This window comes from Piliocolobus tephrosceles, chromosome 8 (genome assembly GCF_002776525.5).
Source record: "Piliocolobus tephrosceles isolate RC106 chromosome 8, ASM277652v3, whole genome shotgun sequence".
Lineage (NCBI taxonomy): Eukaryota > Metazoa > Chordata > Mammalia > Primates > Cercopithecidae > Piliocolobus > Piliocolobus tephrosceles.
Genome location: NC_045441.1, coordinates 146,948,801 through 146,969,896, shown reverse-complemented (window position 1 = coordinate 146,969,896; position 21,096 = coordinate 146,948,801). Strand labels below are relative to the sequence as shown.

At 41.7% G+C, this 21,096-nt stretch overlaps 1 protein-coding gene across 3 annotated transcripts in view; it reads left to right on the top strand.

The window, feature by feature from the left end:
• Positions 1-21,096, top strand: part of ESYT2 (extended synaptotagmin 2) — a 99,329-nt gene that overhangs the window by 66,274 nt on the left and 11,959 nt on the right. For 2 of the 3 annotated variants that reach the window (XM_023202007.3, XM_023202009.2), the window contains exons 10-17: positions 631-713; positions 2,208-2,256; positions 3,603-3,692; positions 4,171-4,266; positions 11,078-11,140; positions 14,213-14,287; positions 15,427-15,513; positions 20,102-20,251. In XM_023202007.3, the coding sequence (XP_023057775.1) occupies positions 631-713; positions 2,208-2,256; positions 3,603-3,692; positions 4,171-4,266; positions 11,078-11,140; positions 14,213-14,287; positions 15,427-15,513; positions 20,102-20,251 (693 nt within the window). The remainder of the gene's footprint in view (positions 1-630; positions 714-2,207; positions 2,257-3,602; positions 3,693-4,170; positions 4,267-11,077; positions 11,141-14,212; positions 14,288-15,426; positions 15,514-20,101; positions 20,252-21,096) is intronic. The other variant, XM_023202008.3, reaches the window with a different exon arrangement.

Sequence of the window (21,096 nt, the reverse complement as noted above, 5' to 3'; positions counted from 1 at the left end):
GACACGGTCCGGGATCCCTAGAAACAAGCGCGGTAGACACGGTCCGGAATCCCTAGAAACAAGCGCGGTAGAGATGGTCCGGGATCCCTAGAAATAAGCGCGGTAGACTGTTACTGTGTGGCAGGTGTTTCAGTGACCTCCCGTCATCAAGAGGTATGTGTGACTCGACAATAAAAAAATAAGTGTTCTACAAAGAATTTACTGGCTGAGTGCAGTGGCTCACATTGGTAATCCCAACACTTTGGGAGGCCGAGGTGGGTGGATCATTTAAGGTCAAGAGCTCGAGACCAGCCTGGTCAACATGGTGAAACCCTGTCTCTCCTAAAAGTACAAAAATAAACTGGATGTGGTGGCACATGCTGTAATCCCAGCTGCAAGGGAGGCTGAGGCAGGAGAATCGCTTGAACCCGGGAGGTGGAGGTTGCAGTGATCCGAGATTGTGCCACTGCACTCCAGCCTGGGCGACAGAGCGACACTCCATCTCCAAAAATAAATAAATAAATAAATAACTAAGGAGTTTACCATGAGAGAAAAGTACATGGTCATATTTACCACAGTCATCAGTCATCATACTCTGTGTATGACTCTATTAGTAAAAATGCGCTTAACTACTCACCGTTGATGTTTTAGGCTTTAGTGTATGAACATCCTGGACAAGAATTAGAGATTGAGCTCTTTGATGAAGACCCAGACAAGGATGACTTTTTAGGAAGGTAATTAAAACCCTTCGTGGTTATTGGAGGAGGGCATGGGGTCGGTTTTTTTTTTAAATAATCAAAAATATGTTTTAAAATACGATTATATGCTTGTTATATATTCATTAAATGGTTCTTAGATACAACAGTTGTTTCACCTTGGATTTCTTAAAACATTTTGATTCCTAAAAGTTTTACATTTAAGAGAAGTGAATCTGCTAGATCTGTGCTGTCCGTTACAGCAGCCACTAGCCCTAAGTTAATTAAAGTTAAATAAATTAAAAGCTCTTTCTGAGGGTTACTTTCTTTCTTTACAAGGCTTAATAGCTACATGCAGAACCTCCCCCGTGCTGAGTTCTAGTGGAGAGTTCTATTCCAGATTGCAAAAATGGGTTTTTTAAGTTTTTTGAATTGCTGGATTAATTTTTTCAGGATATAGTAATTCACATTGGGAAAATAAATATTGATTTGTTCACTTCAATTGAACAACTAGTATAGCTTTAAAAATAAAATTTTAAAATGGTTGTTTCACCACCATTTGTTAATAATATCAATTATTTCTAATTTAACCTAATTAAGTTACTATTTGACTGAATTAATTGTGGCAAAAAAGATGTAGGATAGAATACATTGGAGAGGTTCATACCTCGTGAAAAATGGCCTTGCATGTTATGGCCTGACTTCAGAGTTCATAAGACTTCCTAGGACAACTAGGAACAATTGAGAGATTTTAAGCCGGACAGGGATAGATCGGGTGCTCATTCTAGGAAAATTGCTGTATGTATTGGATTGTCGAGGGCTGAGCTTAGAAACTGGCAGACCAAATAGGAGAGCGTGTCATAGACCAGGACGAGAGAAGGCAGTGTAGACATAGATTGTAGGGGGCAGAAGAGACTACAAGAAGAAGTGGGAGTGTAATCATGCCATCTAGTTGTATCTGGCATCTGGGGGTGGTGCCAATCTTGGAAGCACAGGAGGGTTAGGGGAACTGGAATGGGCCTCCTCTCAGATGCGCTGAGTGAGGGCGTCCATTGGGCTCGGTGCAACGTGGGTCTAGAGCCTGAGAGCAAGGGTGGGGGAAGGTGAGGTTAGCGTTCACTGTGCAAGTGAGGAATCCACAGTAACGCACAGCCCTACCGAGAGGATGTGTAAAATAAGAGGGTTGAGATGCTTTTAACATTTTTTGATGCATGTAACATTGTAGGGAAGATGAGTTGTTTGTGTTTTTGTTTTACAACTCTAACCTCAGCTGGGTCAAACTCAGTATTTTGAGCTCACAGAAACTCCACCTCACTCTTACTCTCCTGACACTGGGGGTGAGCTGGAGGAAGCTTGTGGAAGAATAGTCTGTTCCTTGAAAAATTATTAGCGTTTTGTTGCATTTCTGGAGTGCTTGTTCATAGACAAATGCTTAAGGCTGTTTCAGGAAGAAATGTGTTTCTATGTTCTAAAGTTGTTTCCGTAAGAAATGTATTTCTATGTTCTAAAGTTGTCGTATTGTTGTTTTTATAGTCTTATGATTGATCTCATTGAAGTTGAAAAGGAGCGCCTTTTAGATGAAGTAAGTTTCCCTGGAGTGTTGGTTTATTGACAGTTGTTGACTGAGTCCCTGCCCTGTGCCGGAGCAGCCACGAACCACCCCTTCACCATCACACAGTGCAGGAATCCTAATTAGTATGACATGAACGGCGTTTACGTCACAAATACTAAGAATTTAGGCCTTTTAGAAATACCAAATGAAAGAAAGAAATTTAAGAGTCCATTCAGGTGCGTGTTGAGTACCTACCATATGCTGGGAATCCTTACGGATATGAAGCATAAACTGACGTTATTGCAGACAAACAAGCGATTCCCTGCAGGAGAAAGGGCAGGGATGTGCGAGATGCCCCCTAGTGATGGAGATTTTCAGGTGGTTGGAGAAGGCACAGTGTGGCCAGTGAGGCGTCTCTCATGAGAGATGCCTGTAGAGACAGTGGGAATTCATGGCAAGGAGACTCGATTTCCACCGTTTTATTGCTATCAGAATAAAAAGAATCAAAAGGGAAATATTTGTGGTGGCTTCTAAAAGATGGGTAAGATTTAGATAAATGAAGAAAAATTAAACAAAAATGTTAAATTCTGCTACTTTCATAATCACACGTTTCCCTCGATTGAGTGTTCAGCATTCATTGGCCATGACATCTTGTTTTCCTGAGTGTGCCAGGCACTGGATGGATAGTTCTGCTCATGGCGTCTATCACTTAGTGTTTGAGGAGCATCTTTGATTAATTATCTTGTGACTTTTAAGCTGATACAAGCCTATACTATTTTATTAGTATAGAGTGATGAATTAGAACAAACAGATTAAATTGACACTGAAATTCAGTATTTGGAATCAATGTTGTATTATCTCTTGTCCTGTGCATTCCATTAAATGCCATTGGTGGAGCATGCTTGCCTACAGACACAGGCGTAGGCCTGTGGTCCCAGCTGTGGGGGAGGCTGAGGCAGGAGGATCACTTGAGCCCAGCCTGGGCAACATAGGAAGACCCCTATCTCAAAAAAAAGAAGTCTATTCATACAAGACTTTACTCTCTCTAGATAGTGCTGGAAAACATTTGAGTTCTTATGTGTAAAGTAGGAATGATAGTAATACTTGCTTAGGGTTTCCGTTGGGGTCGAGGGGTTGGTGCATGTAAAGCACTTAGAATGGTCTGCTCACCCCTGCTACTGTCATCGCCTCCAAACGTGCGGTCACTAGCACCCACAGCGTAGAGCTGGATATGCTGAGGCTCAGCCTTCACGTTACTGAGAACTGTGGATGCCTCAGGGTTAGTGAGCAGCATGGAACATTTGTAGAGACTGGGTTTAATTTAGATTTTTGATTCAGAAGAACTTTTGCTGAACATAAACATTTTTTCTCTTCAGTGGTTCACTCTGGACGAGGTTCCCAAGGGGAAGCTACACTTGAGACTGGAGTGGCTCACATTAATGCCAAATGCATCAAACCTCGATAAGGTGCTGTGGAGTGTGTTCTCTTGAAAACTACCTAACTAACTTCTCCTTATAACTGAGATCGATCTCTTTCAGTTGTGTTGCTACTTGATTTTTTTAACAGTTAGAGCAGTAATTTTCATTATTGTGTATTAAGTCACTACAATAGCATCAAGGATAAATTAAAGATAATGGAATTTTAGAAATGAAATGTATAGGTCATTCATACTTGTTTTATCAGATCTTCAGTTTTGTGCTTGTTAAAGTGCAGGGATTTGTAGAGCCAGAAATCACCTGAGTGCTTCATTTAATTGACTTATATATGGAATAATAGTCTTGTTATTTAAAAGGTATTTATTGTTTTAGTTCTGTCTCTATTGCATGGATTGGATGGTTTCTCACCTTTCTTATTTTTAGCGTAATCAACATGATACAATTACATAGAAATGGTCTCTAATCCTGTGGAAACATGGCTGCTAAGGCTTTTTTGCTATCCTTTTAGGTGCTAACAGACATCAAAGCTGACAAAGACCAAGCCAACGATGGTCTTTCTTCTGCATTGCTGATCTTGTACTTGGATTCAGCAAGGAACCTTCCGGTAGGTAACACAGTGGTAACACCTTTGGGTGCTTATTTCCCAGCAACTGCTCGTAACCACTGCTTTGGCAGCACTCTGTGTCACCTGTTCTCGTCGTGTGTTTTCACTTCACATCCAAGTGCAGGAGAGTGGCAGTGGAGAGGGAGAAGTTAGTGTTTGCTCTGGGAGTACATACATTTCTGTTTATACATTTAGCTGGATTTATCCAGTATATAGGAAAAGAAGATGAATAGTGGTTAGGAGGAGAAGATAACTCCTTAGAAAATCAGTAAGTATTAAAACTTAGTTGTCGTAGGATGGAAATTGTCTCTATTTGGAATGGGAATAAAATGAAGCAGCTCTGATTACAAAATCTAGACTCATCCTGGCTGTCGCAGGGCCGTGCGTGAGCTGCTGGGCCTTGGTGATCCCTGGGGTGAACATTAGGTGGCAGAACGGTGCTGCTGTACGAGCAAGCCGGCCTCTGGGTGCCTGGGATGTTTCTTGCAGAACAAAAGGAAGCCATGTCTCGGAATGACCTACTGCCAGATACAAGACACTCTGTGCCTAGAAGCATATACTTTTGTTTGTATCAGAATTGTTCGTTTGTAGAGAAAAACTGTAAAATATCATTTTATAGGTAATAACTCTAACCACAGAGAAGGAAGATCTTACTAATTCAATCTTGTGAGGCATAGTGTGCTCTCCCGTCATCCTACCTTCAACCCTGCTAGTGAGGATAGTGGTGTGGTCCTTAGTCATGTCATCCTGTTTGATGATTTTGGAGTGCCCATACACTTGTTGACTAGGCACTCAGTCTTTATTTCATCATATCCACAGCCACTTTTGTTGGAAAAAAGACTGTTGCCACCCGGTGCAGAAGTTTCTTTCCTCCCCAAGTTGTTTATTGCATAATGCCTCTCTACAGTAAATACTCATCCCCCAAGTGCATTTGTACATAAATTATCTTCCTGTGTCTTGTCTCCCTTTGTCAGTGTTTACCAGGGAGATAGACAAGAAGGCAAAGAAGCATTTAACTCCCTTCTCAACACACACCCTGGACCTAAGTTATCAGCCTTTCAGTCCCCTGTAGTCTTGCCTTGCCGTGGTCAGACTACACTCCATAGTTGACGAGATGCACACCCTTGGCTTCCTCCAGCACCTTCCACGTTCTGAGAACTGTACATTTCCTTGAGCTTTGCACAGAAATGAAGTAAATATTCGTGCACCAGTGCATTTTATTTAAAATTATCTACAATTAAGATATGATTGATCACTTATATTTCATACTGGGAGGATGTGATTGTACTGTTTGTTGTATGTAATTGTATATAATTGCACTGTTTATTTCAGTGAAGCTTTCTTGACCAATTTTAACTTCTTAAAAGGATTCTTATATTTCTCTTAAAGTATTTACCTTAGTCTTTGATCAGTCTTCCAGTCTAAAGTCTGTGACTTTATCTGTTACAATTTCAATTTGGAAAAAGTTATTATGTATTTAATCTTTCCACAGAATTTCTATACAGTAGAATTTTTTGCTTTTAGCCATGGTAATGTTTGTTGTAAAGGCTTCCATAATGCCTGATGGAAGTGTTTCTATGTTAGGGTGGATGAGAGAATAGTATCAGTGAATTGGCTACAAAGGATTAGGCCTCTTTAGAACTGTGTGTTTTGTCACATTAAATTGAAATTTGAATAATGTCACATAAGCAAAAACAAAAACAACCCAAAGAGAATGTATTGATCTTCTGTTAAAAGGACACTTTGTGCATGGAATGTGCTGTGGCCGTCAGAGGCAAAGGATCTTTGCAGAGCCGCGGCGTGCCCAGCGCTGGATTAAGGGGCGTCCCGCGAGCTGTGGGGTTCTTTGGCTCTGCCTCTGCACTGTCTGTAGTGCTCCTGGTGCTTTCATTGACCACAATCCACCGTTCTCTGCTTTCTCCCCTGGCTCCACTGCCCTAAGAGCATCTACGAGGGAAACTTTGGGTGTGGCTACTTAAAAGAGAGGCGAGCGTCGGGACTAGTGTTTTGTGAAAATACCGCCTCAGTCTATAGAGCACTATTTGTGAGTCCTCCGGGGTTCTTTCTTCCTTTGTCTGTTTGGAAACTGCCAGAATGTGGACTGGAACTTCTAACGCAGTTGGCTGGCGGTGGACTGATGTCGCATGCTTTTATTTTCTTGCATGATTTTAATTATTGTGTATTTATTTATTTTGTGCTTGTTTTGTGAACCGTAACACTGTTGTAACATTGGCGAGAACGTCTGACCATGAGATGAACAACCCTGGCAAGCAGAGAAGCGGTCCTCCATTCCTCAGCTGCTGCTGGCTCGTTTAAAAAAACCTCTCCTGAGGAAGAAATGAAGCCATAATGATTAAAATTCATTTTCTTGTGGTTCATCTTAATGTGAGATATAAAATTTTTTTATAAACTTTCACAAAACTGTTTTAAAATCTACTATCCCCTCCTTTTTTTTTTTTTTTTTTTTTTTTGAGATGAAGTTTTGCTCTTCTTGACCAGGCTGGAGTGCAATGGCGCGGTCTTGGCTCACTGCGACCTCCACCTCTTAGATTCAAGTGATTCTCCTGCCTCAGACTCCCAAGTAGCTGGGATTGCAGGCACGAACCACCACGCCTGGCTAATTTTTGTACTTTTAGTAGAGATGGGGTTTCACCATATTGGCCAGGCTATTCTCCAACTCCTGACCTCAGGCAGTCTACCCACCTCGGCCTCTCAAAGTGCTGGGATTACAAGTGTGAGCCACCATGCCCGGCCTGCTATCCCTTCCTGATCAAACACGCAAGAGTCAGAACTAGGGCCTTCTTTGAAAACCGTGCTGTGTAATCAACTCTCAGTCGCTTGGGGATGATCACGTGACGATAGAAATTCACCCATTTTTTAAATAAAAATTTGCCTTCACTCACATGGTTTACCCAGAGCTCCTAAGGGAGGAGAAAACTATATTAAGTTTGTGATTCACTTTCTTTTAAGACACATAAAGTACTTCCCGGAGTGGATAATTAAGTGTGTCTTTGTTCCCATCTCATCATATGTTGCCTGTGGTCTGTATGTCTGGATTCCTGTTCTGTTCTCTGTGTTTTCAGTAGAGAGCCGTTTTCACCTGCTTCAGGGCCACAGGGGGCCACAGCGTCTTAGTCATTAGCCTAGAAGGTCAGACTTCATCCAATTGACAGTGAGATTCTTACAGCCCAGTTGTCCCTTAATAGAGTATTGATAGCGCTTTGTGTTTTTGTAGAGTTTTCACTTCTATTTCCAAAGGATTTCCCTATGCATTCTCAGTTTATTCTTTCTTTTTTTTTTATTTTTTGAGACGGAGTCTCGCTCTGTTGCCCAGGCTGGAGTGCAGTGGCGCAATCTCGGCTCACTGCAAGCTCCGCCTCCCAGGTTCACGCCATTCTCCTGCCTCAGTCTCCTGAGTAGCTGGGACTACAGGCGCCCACCACCACGCCCAACTAATTTTTTGTATTTTTAGTAGAGACAGTGTTTCACCGTGCTAGCCAGGATGGTCTCGATCTCCTGACCTCGTGATCCACCCGCCTTGGCCTCCCAAAGTGCTGGGATTGCAGGCATGAGCCACCGTGCCCGGCCTATTCTTATTTTTTAAAGTAGGGGAAGAGTAAGGGGCAAAACTTGAAGAGCAGGTATTTTGTTTATTTATTTATTTAAATTTTACTTTTAAATTCTAGGGTACATGTGCACAACGTGCAGGTTCAATTCGTAGGTATACATATGCCATGTTGGTTTACAATTCATCATTTACATTAGGTATTTCTCCTAATGCTATCCCTCCCCCAGCCCCCCACCCCCTGACAGCCCCCAGTATGTGATGTTCCCTGCCCCGTGTCCAAGTCTTCTCATTGGAAGAACAGGTATTTTGCCCTCTTACAGATGAGGAAAATCAAGACCCTGAAGGGTTAGGTAAGCTGTTCAGAGTCACACCAATAGTTAAGTGGTACCATGTGATCTCTCTGGCTGATATATGTCTAAGGCCTTTTTAAAGTCAAAATGAGGTCAGCGGTACATAATAGCAGCATATTCTGTTACTTTTAAGAAAATAATTTTTTGCTTCTGGTGATAGCAGAAAATTTCATCATAGACTAGTATAAACATGACAAGATAGCTCCACCGTGTAAACTGTTTATCTCCAATAGCTTTTCCAAGTTGCTTTTTCCCATTCTGCAACTGCTTCCTTTTGCAGACAGGAAATATCTGACCTCGTATCAGGAGGGTTACCAAAATCAGCTTTCCTGCAGCATTATCCAAGTTGCACAGTGTACTTCCTTATTACAACATATGCATCACATAAGATGTTCTGTAAAACAAATTTGAACTTTTTCCCCACCCATTGGGTTTCAATATGAAGCCAGATCAGTGCTTCCCCAGTTTTCCCCAGAGGGCTGAGACCCTTGCTGTCACTGGTGAAGGCTTTGATGGCTACCAACCCCGTGCTCCCCTACTTCCTACCCACTCAAAAGCACTTTGAATTCCACTTCCAGGAGTGCATTACCACCAGCGATCCCCATCTGCAGACTTAGGACAACAGGAATTTCTCCCAGGCTGGAAATGACCTCTTCATAATGTGGACTCGTAGGACTTTGCCCTCCTTCTTTTGATGAAATCCTGGGTTTTAATTTCAGGCTTGAACAAGAAGGACTTTCTCTGACTTACGGTGGCCAGCTTTGGCATCTTAAGCCTGATATGCCAGCATACTTACGGAGCACTTTCCGGGAGCCAGACGGGGCCCAGGTGCTGCATGTTTAATCCCCAGACCCTCATTATCACTTTACAGATAAGGAAATTAAGACAACACCAAGAACCCAGATGACACAGACTAGAGATGCCCAGGCATGGGGTCAGTGCGTGGCAGAGCTGGGACTGGAACTCAGCGTGGGCCCAGAGTTTGGGTGCTTGGCGCCTCCTGTCCACTCCACCCTAGTGCAAAGTGCATTTATGGTCACTTTATTAAGTTTATAGATTCATCAGTCTATATATGGAATTCATCTGAGATGAGTGGTATTTGCACTGATGCCTTAAACATAACAGTGCTAGCTGGGTAATAGCCACCACTGTGGAGGCTCCTAGGCCTAATGATAGGAACTTTGTGCAAGTTATTTTGGCTGTCATTTAAAAAAAAAAAAAAAAAAAAGGCCGGGCATGGTGGCTCACGCCTGTAATCCCAGCACTTTGGGAGGCTGAGGTGGGTGGATCACGAGGTCAGGAGATCAAGACCATCCTGGCCAACATAGTGAAACCCCATCTCTACTAAAAAAAAAAAATTACAAAAAATTAGCCGGGCGTGGTGGTGCACGCCTGTAGTTCCAGCCACTCTGGAGGCTGAGGCAGGAGAATCGCTTGAACCCAGGAGGTGGAGGTTGCAGTGAGCCGAGATGGCGCCATTGCACTCCAGCCTGGTGACAGAGCAAGACTCCATCTTTAAAAAATAAATAACAAAACAAAAAACATAGGTGGCTCCCACTGCCTCCTGATGGTGAGTGGCCCATGGCTGCAAGATGGGTAACTCCAGTGGCCTCCCGAGAGGGCACCTGCCTGAAGCACTTGCATGATCCAGTCTGCCTCATCCCCAGAGCCACACAGCTGTCCACCACCTTACACAGCTTCTCCTGCAACCCCTACCTACACGCCACAGCCTCTCTCCTTGTTTTACTTTACTTGATACATGTTAGAATTATAAGTGTCTTTGGTACAGGCCATATCTATCCAACAGTGAGCTTCAGGAAGGGTTTGTAGTATATCTGAAGAATGTGAGTCCTTCTGGGCAGCAGAGTTCCCATCCTTATTGTGTATGAGCCCCTGGGAAGTGTGTGAAGGATACGCTTGTGCAGGCTCCACCCAGATATGGACACAGTAGATCCAGGGACTTTTGAGAGCTCCACTGGCAGCTTTAGGGTCATGTGAATTCCTGCCTGGCCACATGTTCCATCTTCTCTCCTGGCCCAGCCGGCCAGTCATGGAAGATTGAGAGGCTAGTTATTCATCTTTCTTCATTATAAAATCTTTCGCTTAGCAAAAAGTAAAAACAAACAAACAAACAAAAAAAAACATTCAGTTCAGCTTGTCACAAGTTTGAAATTAATTACAACTAAAATGATAAATTCTTTAATCTTGAATACTAGTCCTAGAAGGAGCTTGCAAAACAACTCAGTCTTGTCCTTTTGAGGGCAAGAAACTAACAAATTGGAAAAACAAATCAATAAAAGTACACATAAAACCCGTAATCATAGGACTGTATTTAGAGCCCTAGAAGCTTCTGTGGGGATGCAGCCAGCCTGACTCCTACCCCTGAAAAGGACAAGGAGCAGAGAGGAGCAGCTCCTCTGCTGGGCGGTGGCTGGGAAGGTGTGTCTCAGCAGCTGTTCCAGGACCTGCCCTGGCCTGAGAGTGACTTGGGTGGCTGTGGCCCATTCATTGTGCTTCAAATAAAACCTTTCGTTGTGATTGATATTTTAGGGGTTTATTCAGCAGAGAATAGTACATAGAACCCTTTCCTAAAGTCCCACTCTTGTATTTTTGAAATCACAAAGGATCAAGAGGGTGGGGGTAGTAAAAGAATATTAGTCGTAGGGGATAAGGAGCTGTCTTTTGATATTCATGGATTAAAGTTTCATTCTAAGACAAAGTCTTGGGCATAAGGAATTTTACAGATGGCGTTTGGTTGTTTGTGTAATTCTGGTGGTTTTGTTTAAAGATTTTTGTTGTTTATTCCCATAAATTCTCATGTCTTTAACCTTACATAAACTTCATTGCATGTTTTATTAACCCTTGGCATATTCGTTTTCTTCTGACTTGAAAGAGTAACCCATTAGAATTTAACCCTGATGTCTTGAAGAAGACTGCAGTTCAGAGAGCTTTAAAGGTAAACTGTTTTCCCTTCAGGTGACAGAATTAATGAAAACATATTGAAAGAGATGATACTTTGTCTCATAAGTTTATTGGCAAATTACCTCCCATATTTATATAGTAATTAATTGTCTAGTGGAAGAGACCTTACTTTTGTTATCCAATAATTAGTAGTTAGAACAATTTAAGTCAACTTTGAAGGTAAATTTTATAAAGTACTGTATGATAAATTAGATTATTTTCCTGTTGGCTTTAGGCAACTCTCTCTAAGGTGATTTAAATATCTATTTTAATTGGATTCGAATTTGTGAAAATTGTGATATAGAAGTTCTACTTAAAATCTTAACTGATGTTTAAATCATGACTTAAAGGTATGCCTTGTGAACTGTGAATATGCATTTTAATATCACCTCTTCCAATATGTTGAGTTAGGGTCCTCTCTGAGTCACCAACGTCATGGCTTTTGGTGCTGCTGGGTTTGGGTGATAGATCTTTTGAGAGGCTTTCAATTTCATTAAATGAGGTCTATTGAAAACTAAGCTCCACTCCCTAAAATATGACATCCACGTGTGTTCTCTGGCAAATTGTTAAAAAGTTTTCTTATGACTTAATGTTTTATTATTTTTTCTTTAATTTCTTTGAACATTTTAGGCTTTAATTTTGGGAGGACTTGGGGAATTTTAAATGTAATTATTTAAAGAAAATTCTGTCTATCCTAAAGAAACAAGAACTGTTTTTATCCAGTCTCATCTGGAAAAAAATGAGTTAAATTTCAAAAGTGCAGGAGATTGGCAGAGTCTGCTTTATAGTGTGGTGTGTGCGAACCCTTACTTTGTCCCGCGCCAAGGAGATAAGGTGTGGGTTACTAGAGGTTCCTCCTGTGGAGTACTAGTTAGCACAGTAGCTGAAACAACTGCGCCCTCCAGAACATTGCAAGGAATTACATCAAGACTCTTCTTTGCTACCTGAGAACATAACGTTAAGGCTGAAGGCCCTGAAATCAGACTGTATTTAAATTGCACTCCAACTACTCAGCAAGCAGTGTGACCCCCAACAGGACACTTCATCCACTCTGTTGTGTTATTTGTAGAATAGGAGGAGTAGTATCCTCTTCATGGAATTGTTGAATACATTAAATAAAATAAATAAAATAATACATATAAAGCACCCAGTGTAGCTAGGATAATTATATTATAATTGATATGTTATTAAATTAGCTAATTTAGCTTCCAAAAATGCCCATTGTGTAAACATGCAAACTGAGGTTCAGAAAGATGCAGTATTTAGGTCTCAATAATCAAGTGATAAATAGATTTGAGGTTTAAGTTCAAGACAGTCTGACTTAACCCTTATATTTTTATTATACTTTGTCCCTTTGACTTGTGCTGATGTATTTTGAATATTGCACTGTAGTAGAAAACTTAATGATTTAACCTTATTTCATAGAATTGAAAACATCATCCATTTTAAGATACATCATTATTTTATGAACCACTAAGATTTTAAATGCCATTAAGTTTTGACAGTGTTTATTTTATACTTAGAGAATTTTAGGCTTAGGATAAATAGTTTTATCATATCACTGACAGGTATACCTAAACAGAAAATAGAAGCAAAATAAATTGGTTAGGGCAGCGACAGCTCTCACTACTGCCATCCTCCCCCAAAAAGGTATATCTTATCGATTTAAGATTCGTTCTGTTTTCAGAGATGTTAGAAAGTTGGGGGAAAAAAAGTATCTGTTTTAAAATTGACAAGATGCAGTCAATCTCTAGGAACAGGTGACCACTTTTTCAGAGATGAAGTGTTTATATTATTAGTTAAGGAGCAGCCTTGGCTCCTGTATCTGTGACAATAGAATTGACTTAGAAGTAGCAGTAGTTCATCTCCCCTGAAGTCGGGGTTCTGGCCTGGGGGTCTGCCATGAGCTACCTGTGGCTCCGGCCCGAGGGGACACAGCCTCCTGTGAGGTCAGAACTTAGTTACTAGGCCATGCCTGACTGCAAGGGAGGTTTGCCAACAAAATCTTTATTTACAGAGGACTTGTGCTCAGCTAAAACTTGGGAATTCTAATATTAAAGGAAAAAGGAGAAAATTAACTTAGGGGGAAAATTAGTATTCTCTGCCACAGTAATCTGTAGCCTTGAAAACTTTTTTAACAGTGCTTATTTCATTTTGCAGAATTCACATCCGAAAGATGAACCAGAAAATAGATTATCGCAGTAGGTTTGAGCTAGTAATATTTCTTCCGATAATGATAGGATTTTGACACCTCTTTCTGACATTGCTGTAGTGTTGAGGTTTGACTCTAAAATTATTTAACTCAAAAACATTTTTGTAACCTTCTAATTAATTTCCACTAACACAGACATTTAACTGCATCTTCTTGTGGGGCTAAGTTATAAATAAACCTCATGTCACACGTATGTGCTGTTTCACTATTTTCTCCTATCAGCTCTGCTCATGTACACTTCTTACCGTTTTTCCTGTTCCTGAATTTTTTCTTCATATTTGTATCTGCTTAATTTTAATATGATTCTAAACTGATATTTATTCTTCCAGTCAAAATTATTTAGCAGCTGGTAAACAAGATTTGACATATGAAAGCTTAAAAACGCTCAAACAGAAGACGCTAAGTTGAGAACATAAAACCGTATATCTGACACGCTATACTATTTTTATTCCCACCAGAGAAATACTCTGAATTTTACATCCTTTTACATTTGTCTTTCCTTGTGGTTTTTGGTTTCCATTAATGGCACTTTATTCGTTTTCGTTATCCTTGTAAATAAAAGAACTTTCGAAAACTGTAATTAAGAATTTTTAGAAGATTCAGTTTTCCAAAGTAGTTGGCTGTAAAAATACCAGACCCTAACCTTTAAAATTTGTGTGCAAAAGAAAGTTTTGTAGTTATGGTTTGGGGTGTGTGTAGCATATGTTTTCCCATTAAATTGTTCCCAGATATTCCCTTAAGTATCAGAGATAAATAAAAATGAATACTTACATAAGCCAGTAATTTCCTTTTTAGTTAAAACCCATATCAAAATGTGTTTATTTATTTTGTCTGTTTTCTGTTTGTTTTGGGTAGTCAGGGAAGAAAATAAGCAGCAACCCAAATCCTGTTGTCCAGATGTCAGTTGGGCACACGGCCCAGGAGAGCAAGGTAAGGCACTGGTCCCCAGACTCAGCCTTGGTGCCTGTCGTGCGGGTGCTGTCCGTGTTGCCGTCTCACCTGGGGATGCCAGGTTGCAAACGCATTCAGTTGTGTGATAGTGTGGGCATCGAGACCAGGGCTTTTCATATCTTTTTTTCTTAAATCAGTCATTTGATAGATAACCAGCTATTTGAAATAGCAAGAAATATACTGTTCATTTTAAAAAATAACTTGAGCGGCTAGGTGTGGTGGCTCATGCCTGTAATCCTAACACTTTGGAAGGCCGAGACGGGTAGATCCCTTGAGGTCAGGAGTTCAAGACCAGCCTGGCCAATATGGTGAAACCTCATCTCTACTAGAAATACAAAACTTAGGCCAGGCACAGTGGCTCACGCCTGTGATCCCAGCACTTTGGGAGGCCGAGGCGGGTGGATCACGAGGTCAGGAGATCGAGACCATCTTGGCCAACATGGTGAAACCCTGTCTGTACTAAAATACAAAAAAAAAAAAAAAAAAAAAAAATTAGCCAGCCATGGTGATGTGTGTCTGTAATCCCAGCTACTTGGGAGGTGTGTCTGTAATCCCAGCTACTTGGGAGGCTGAGGCAGGAAAATCACTTGAACCTGGGAGGCAGAGGTTGCAGTGAGCTGAGATTGTGCCACTGCACTTCACCCTGGCGACAGAGCAAGACTCTGTCCCCAACCCCCCACAAAAAAAAAAAAAAGAAAAAAGAAATACCCAAAGTTAGAGGCTGTCACTCACTGCGTTGTTAACGGTGTTAGAGACATGCCCAGGTGCAGCACCCTCCTCAGTGCGGAGGCGCTATTACATGGGTTCAGAAGTCATTACAGAACCGAGGCCAGGCCACGCACACAAAGCCTTTATCTGTGGGCACACAGGCCGGGACCTCATGACACACTCTAAAGGCTTTAGACCGTCTCGTTATCTTTTCAGCACGTCCACAGTCAATACATAATAGTGTGTACCCGCAAATACATGTCTTGGAATTTAATGAAGGTCAACCTAAGCTTCTAGTTTTTTGTTTTATTTATTTTCTTTTTATTTTTCATTCTAAGCTTATAAACACATAAAATGAGTAGCCCTTTCCCACAGAAAATATTGCAGAGCTAATTGGATATTTCTTCCAGATTCGATACAAAACCAATGAACCAGTGTGGGAGGAAAACTTCACTTTCTTCATTCACAATCCCAAGCGCCAGGACCTTGAAGTTGAGGTATTTTATTTGCATTTTTTAACCAATTTGTTGAAATATCATTGACTATTTAAAGTGTACAATTTGCCGAGTTGTGACCTGTGTATACACCTGGGGATCCATTGCCACAATCAGGACAATCGGTAGATCCGTCCCCTAAGCTCCCTTGTTCTCCCTGTAACCCGGACCTCCCCCAGCCCCAGGCAAACACAGACCTGCCTTTGGTCACTGTAGATTACTGTTCACATTTTCCAGAATTTTACATAAATAGAATTATACAGTATGTACTCTTGTTGTCTGTTTCTCTGGTGATAATTATTCTGAGGTTTACCTGTGTTGTTGCAAATATCCACAGTTTGTCTTTTTTATTATTGAGTAGTATTTATGGATACACCACAATTTGCTCATCCATTTACCCATGAATAAGACATTGATAAAGGATTGGGTTCTTTCCAGTTTAGACCTATTACAGATAAATCTGTGAATATCACATACAAGACTGTGTACATACGCCTTCATTCTATTGGGTAAAATGCCCAGGAGCAGATTGCCAGGTTCATGTTTAACTTCTTAATAAACTGCCAAATTGTTTTCCAAAGAGATTGTGCCACGTTACATTCCCACAGACGTACATGTGAGTCGAGCTGGCCCCACGTCTCGCCAGTGCTGTGGTGGTAGTGGGTAGATGGGAGTATTTCCGGGTCCGGTGTTGTGCTGTTAGTGGGTAGATGGGCGTATTTCCGGGTCTGGTGCTGTGCTGTTAGTGGGTAGATGGGAGTATTTCCGGGTCCGGTGCTGTGCTGTTAGTGGGTAGATGGGAGTGTTTCCGGGTCCGGTGCTGTGCTGTTAGTGGGTAGATGGGAGTGTTTCCGGGTAGTCTCAGTGTCATTACTAATGACGTTGAGCACCTTATGCTTGGTTACAGTCTTATATCTTCTGTGGTGAAGTGTCTATTCAGTTTTTTTGCCTGTCTTTTTTATTAGGTTATTTGTCTTCTTAATACTGAATTTGTAAGACATTTGGGGGGTTTTTCTTTTTTAATTTTTCATTCTTTCTGAGAGGAAATCTCACTCTGTCGCCCAGGCTGGAGTACGATGGTGCGATCTCGGTCACTGCAACCTCCGCCTCCTGGGTTCAAGTGATTCTCTTGCCTCAGCCTCCTGAGTAGCTGGGATCACAGGTGCATGCCACCACGCCTGGCTAATTTTTTGTATTTTTAGCGGAGACAGAGTTTCACCATGTTGGCCAGGGTGGTGTTGAACTCCTGACCTCAGGTAATCCACCTACTTTGGCCTCCCAACGTGCTGGGATCACAGGCGTGAGCCACCGCACCCCGTCTCTTTATTTGTTTTTGAGAACAGAGTTTCACTCTGTTACCCAGACGAGTGCAGTGGCATAATCACAGATCACTGCAGCCTCAAACTCCTGGGCTCAGGCGATCCGCCCACCCTGGCCTCTGGAGTAGCTGGGACTACAGTCAGACATCACCATGCCTGGCTGATTGTTTTTGTTTTTTGTAGAGTTGGGAGTCTCACAGTGTTGTCCAGACTGGTCACAAACTCCTGGGCTCAAGCAGTGATATTCCCGCTTCAGCTTCCCCAAGTGCTGGAATTACAGTTGCGAGCCACTGTGCCCAGCCTCTTTTTCCTATGTATGTCTGTGTAGTTGTTCAGCAGTTGTGCAGTTGTTTAGTCTTTGTTAAAAAGATTATCTGCCCTAATTTACTAGCTTAGGAACTTTCCAGAAACTCAGTTGCCCATATGTATAGGTCTATTTCTGGAATTCTTTCTGTTCCATTGTTCTGTATGTCTGTTTTTATGCCAATATCACATTATCTTTATTATTGGTGCTTTATTAATAACTCTTTTTGTATTTTCTTGAGACAGGGTCTCACTTTGTCACCCAGGCTGGAGTGCAGTGGTGCAGTCATGGCTCACTGCAGCCTTGACCTCTTGGGCTCAAGCAGTCCTCCCGCCTCAGCCTCCCAAGTGGCTGGGACTAGAGGTGCATGCCACCACACCCAGCTCATTTTTGTGTTTTGGGTATGTGTGTATGTGTGCTTCAGCCTCCCAAGTGTCTGGGACTACAGGTGCATGCCACCACAGCCAGCTCATTTTTGTGTTTTGGAGGGGTGTGTGTGTATGTGTGTATTTGTGTATGTAAAGACGGGGTTTCACCACATTGCCCAGGCTGGTCTCGAACTGCTGGGCTCAAGCCACCCACCCACCTCGGCCTCCCAAAGTGCTGGGATTACATACATGAGCCATCGTGCCTGGCCTGTCTTCTCTTTCTTCCTAATAAGTCTTACAAGATGTTTATTGATTTTATTTTCTCAAAGAACCAATTTTTTTGTTTAATTGTCATTATTGCTTTTCTTTTACTATTTCATTGACTTCTACGATCATTATTATTTCAGTCCCACTTTGGGTCTTGTTTGCTTCTCTTTTTCTAGTTTCTTAAAGAAGAAGCCTGAGACATTTCTGTTTTTATCATGTAGGCATTTACTCCAATAAATTTCACTTTGAATTCTGCTTTAGCTACATCTCACAAATTTTGACTTGGGGTTTTATTTTCTCTTCTTTTGATGTTTCCTTTTTGTTATTATTATTTCCTTAATTTCCCTTTCAGTTTTTTCCTTTGACCCATGTATGGGTTATTTTGGTCTGTTATTTAGTTTCCATATGTTTCGGGGTTTTTTTTAAATCTTTCTATTATTGATTCCAATTTCATTCCATAGTGATCAGAATACGTACTTTGTATGACGTGAGCCCTTCTATGTTTGAGACCAGCTTTATGGCCCAGAGCACTGCCTGTGCTAGGACACACTCTACATGCACCTGTAGGCTGTGTGCCTTTCTGGTGTTGGCGAGTGTCTCATGAATGTCAGTAGGTCAGGGTGGTTGGTAGCATTGCTCAGGTCGTCTGGGACCTTACTAATTCTCAGACTACTACTTGTATCAGGTATGAAGAGCATGGTGTTTAAATTTCTGAATTTATATTTTTTCCTCAGCCTCTGTTTTTGCTTCTTGTATCTTGAACCTCTCTTGATAGGTGTGTGTGAACAGCTGGGCCTGGGAGACCTGGTCATTCTGGGCTTGCCTGGCCCTGTCTCATTATTCTGTGTTGGTCATTTTATTAGGTTGGTGCAAAAATAATTGCAGTTTTTGCCATTGAAACTGCAATTACTTTTGCAGCAACCTGATACTTTTTTACATTCTGTTTTGTACAAAAGGATTTGTGTTTTGTCTAGCTGGTTTTTCCTTCATAAAGTGCACTTATACTCAAAATAATCTATGCTTACTGGACCTTGGATTTTAAAAATAGCTTTTAAAGTTCTACAAACATTGTCATAGTTATTTCATTTAAAACTGCTTTTGTGATTATAGTTTAGTTTAAAAAGAAATAAGCAATCAAGCTTTTAGGTTTTCTTGAGTAGTTATGGGTTAATTTCTCTGACCATTTTTGTATAGCCTGAGAAACCTTCAGAGTTTTTACTCTATTTGATTAAATTATTTTATATTACAGCCATCTAACAAGAATAATTCCTGTTACAGAAATAATGCGGAAGGTTATTATTCAGGAAAAAGAGGCTGGGCATGGTGGCTCACACCTGTAATCTCAGCACTTTGGGAGGCTGAGATGAGAGGATCACTGAGGCCAAGAGTTTGAGACCAGCCTGGACAATATAGTGAGATCCGCCTCTATTTTTTTTAAAATAGGAAAAATTACCTTGCATTTAAAGCAAATGCTATACATTTTCTTTAATGTGGATTTTGAATAGAGAAGGTTTAAAAGCACTTTGAAATGTATCGTCTCCATAAATGTCATGAGTAGAAACTTTATATATCATTATGAATGTGTATTGCCACCATTTTCCTAGGGGTTAAAAGACAGGTAGATTATTGCCTATTAATCCAGGGTTCTCCTAACCGATTGGTCATTATTGTCATTATTGCTTTTCTCATTTGTCATTATTGCTTTTCTCATTTGTCATTATTACATCATTTCTTTCTGTGCTCATTGTGATCTATAATGAGGAAATAGCAGATCTTTTGCTTGTTAACAGTGTTTTGTGTCTTTCTCAGGGAAGATTTTGTACCATGTTAATCATTATGGAAACACTACTTAAGAGACTATGACTGAAATATGTTTGGGTTTTTTAAAATATCTTTCTTACAGACTAATATTGGCTGTGGACCTTTCTACATTTGTTTGTTTTTGAAACAGTTTTGTCACCCAGGCTGGAGTGCAGTGGTGCGATCTCGGCTCACTGCAGCCTCCTCCTCCCGGGTTCAAGTGATTCTCATGCCTCAGCCTCCCAAGTAGCTGGGACTGCAGGTGCGTGCCACCACACCCGGCTTATTTTTTGTATTTTAAGGACAGATGGGGTTTCGCCATGTTGGCCAGGCTGATCTCGAACCCCTGGCCTCAGGTGATCTGAGCCTCCCAAAGTGCTGAAATTACAGGTGTGAGCCACCCCACCTGGCTCCTTTCTACATTTTCTAAGTTCCTATCTCTGAGAACAAAAGGTCAGGAGCTTAGAAAACGTAGAAAGGTTCTGCAGACATGATCCTAGTTATGCCCAGTGTTTCTACCCTGTGTTTTGCAGGTCAGAGATGAGCAGCACCAGTGTTCCCTGGGGAACCTGAAGGTCCCCCTCAGCCAGCTGCTCACCAGTGAGGACATGACCCTGAACCAGCGCTTCCAGCTCAGTAACTCGGGTCCAAACAGCACCATCAAGATGAAGATTGCCCTCTGGGTATCGTGTTGTCCTGCAGCGAACACCACAGGGGATGGGGAGGCTGGTGCTGGCAGGGATACTTGTGGGTCCCGGTGAAGAAAGCTCTGTGTCGGCTGCAGCTCTGGGCCACAGGGGGGCGCCGGTGCAGGGAGGAGACTCTGTTGCTGGGTATCAGAGGGCTCCAGGGAGAAGACAAAGGCTGGGACTCAGCCATAGAACAGGCCACATTTCCAGGTTGCCTGAGCAGGCCCACGGCTGCTCACAGTGCTTTCCTGTGAACCCAGCAACCTTACCGTTATCCTTTGGCCCGGAAAGTGTTACTGTTGGTATCAACAAGGTTTTCTCCTGAGTCTAACTTTTCAACGGTTGTTCAGTAGAGAGAATTTAATAAAACTCCATGAGACAGTAGAACTTACAGGAAAAAAATATTTTTTGTCCAAAATAAACGGTGATTCATTTGTAAATAGCTAAGGAAATGTTGAAAGTAAAACTGGCAAACATATGAGGAAACACATGAATCAAAGAAATGCAAATTAAATGAAGAGCCAGCTTTTTTAGAAAATTAAAACAAATGACTTCTATTGAGAAGGCAATGGGAACAGCCTCCTTGCCCCCGGCAGAGACTGGGGGTGTCACACACCTCTCCAGAGGGAGCTGCGGCATCCCGGAGCCATTCATCTGAAGGCTCCTTGGCCTTTCTTCTAGAAACCTGACTCTTGTTTTGTGATACAAAATGTGGGGAGACCAGGAACATAAAGGTGTTCACTGCGGCGTTATTTCCTAAAACCAGAAAAAATCTTTAAGCTATCACAGTCACCCCAGAGTGGAGCGATTTACAAGGTGTAGACTCTGCTCAAGCCAGC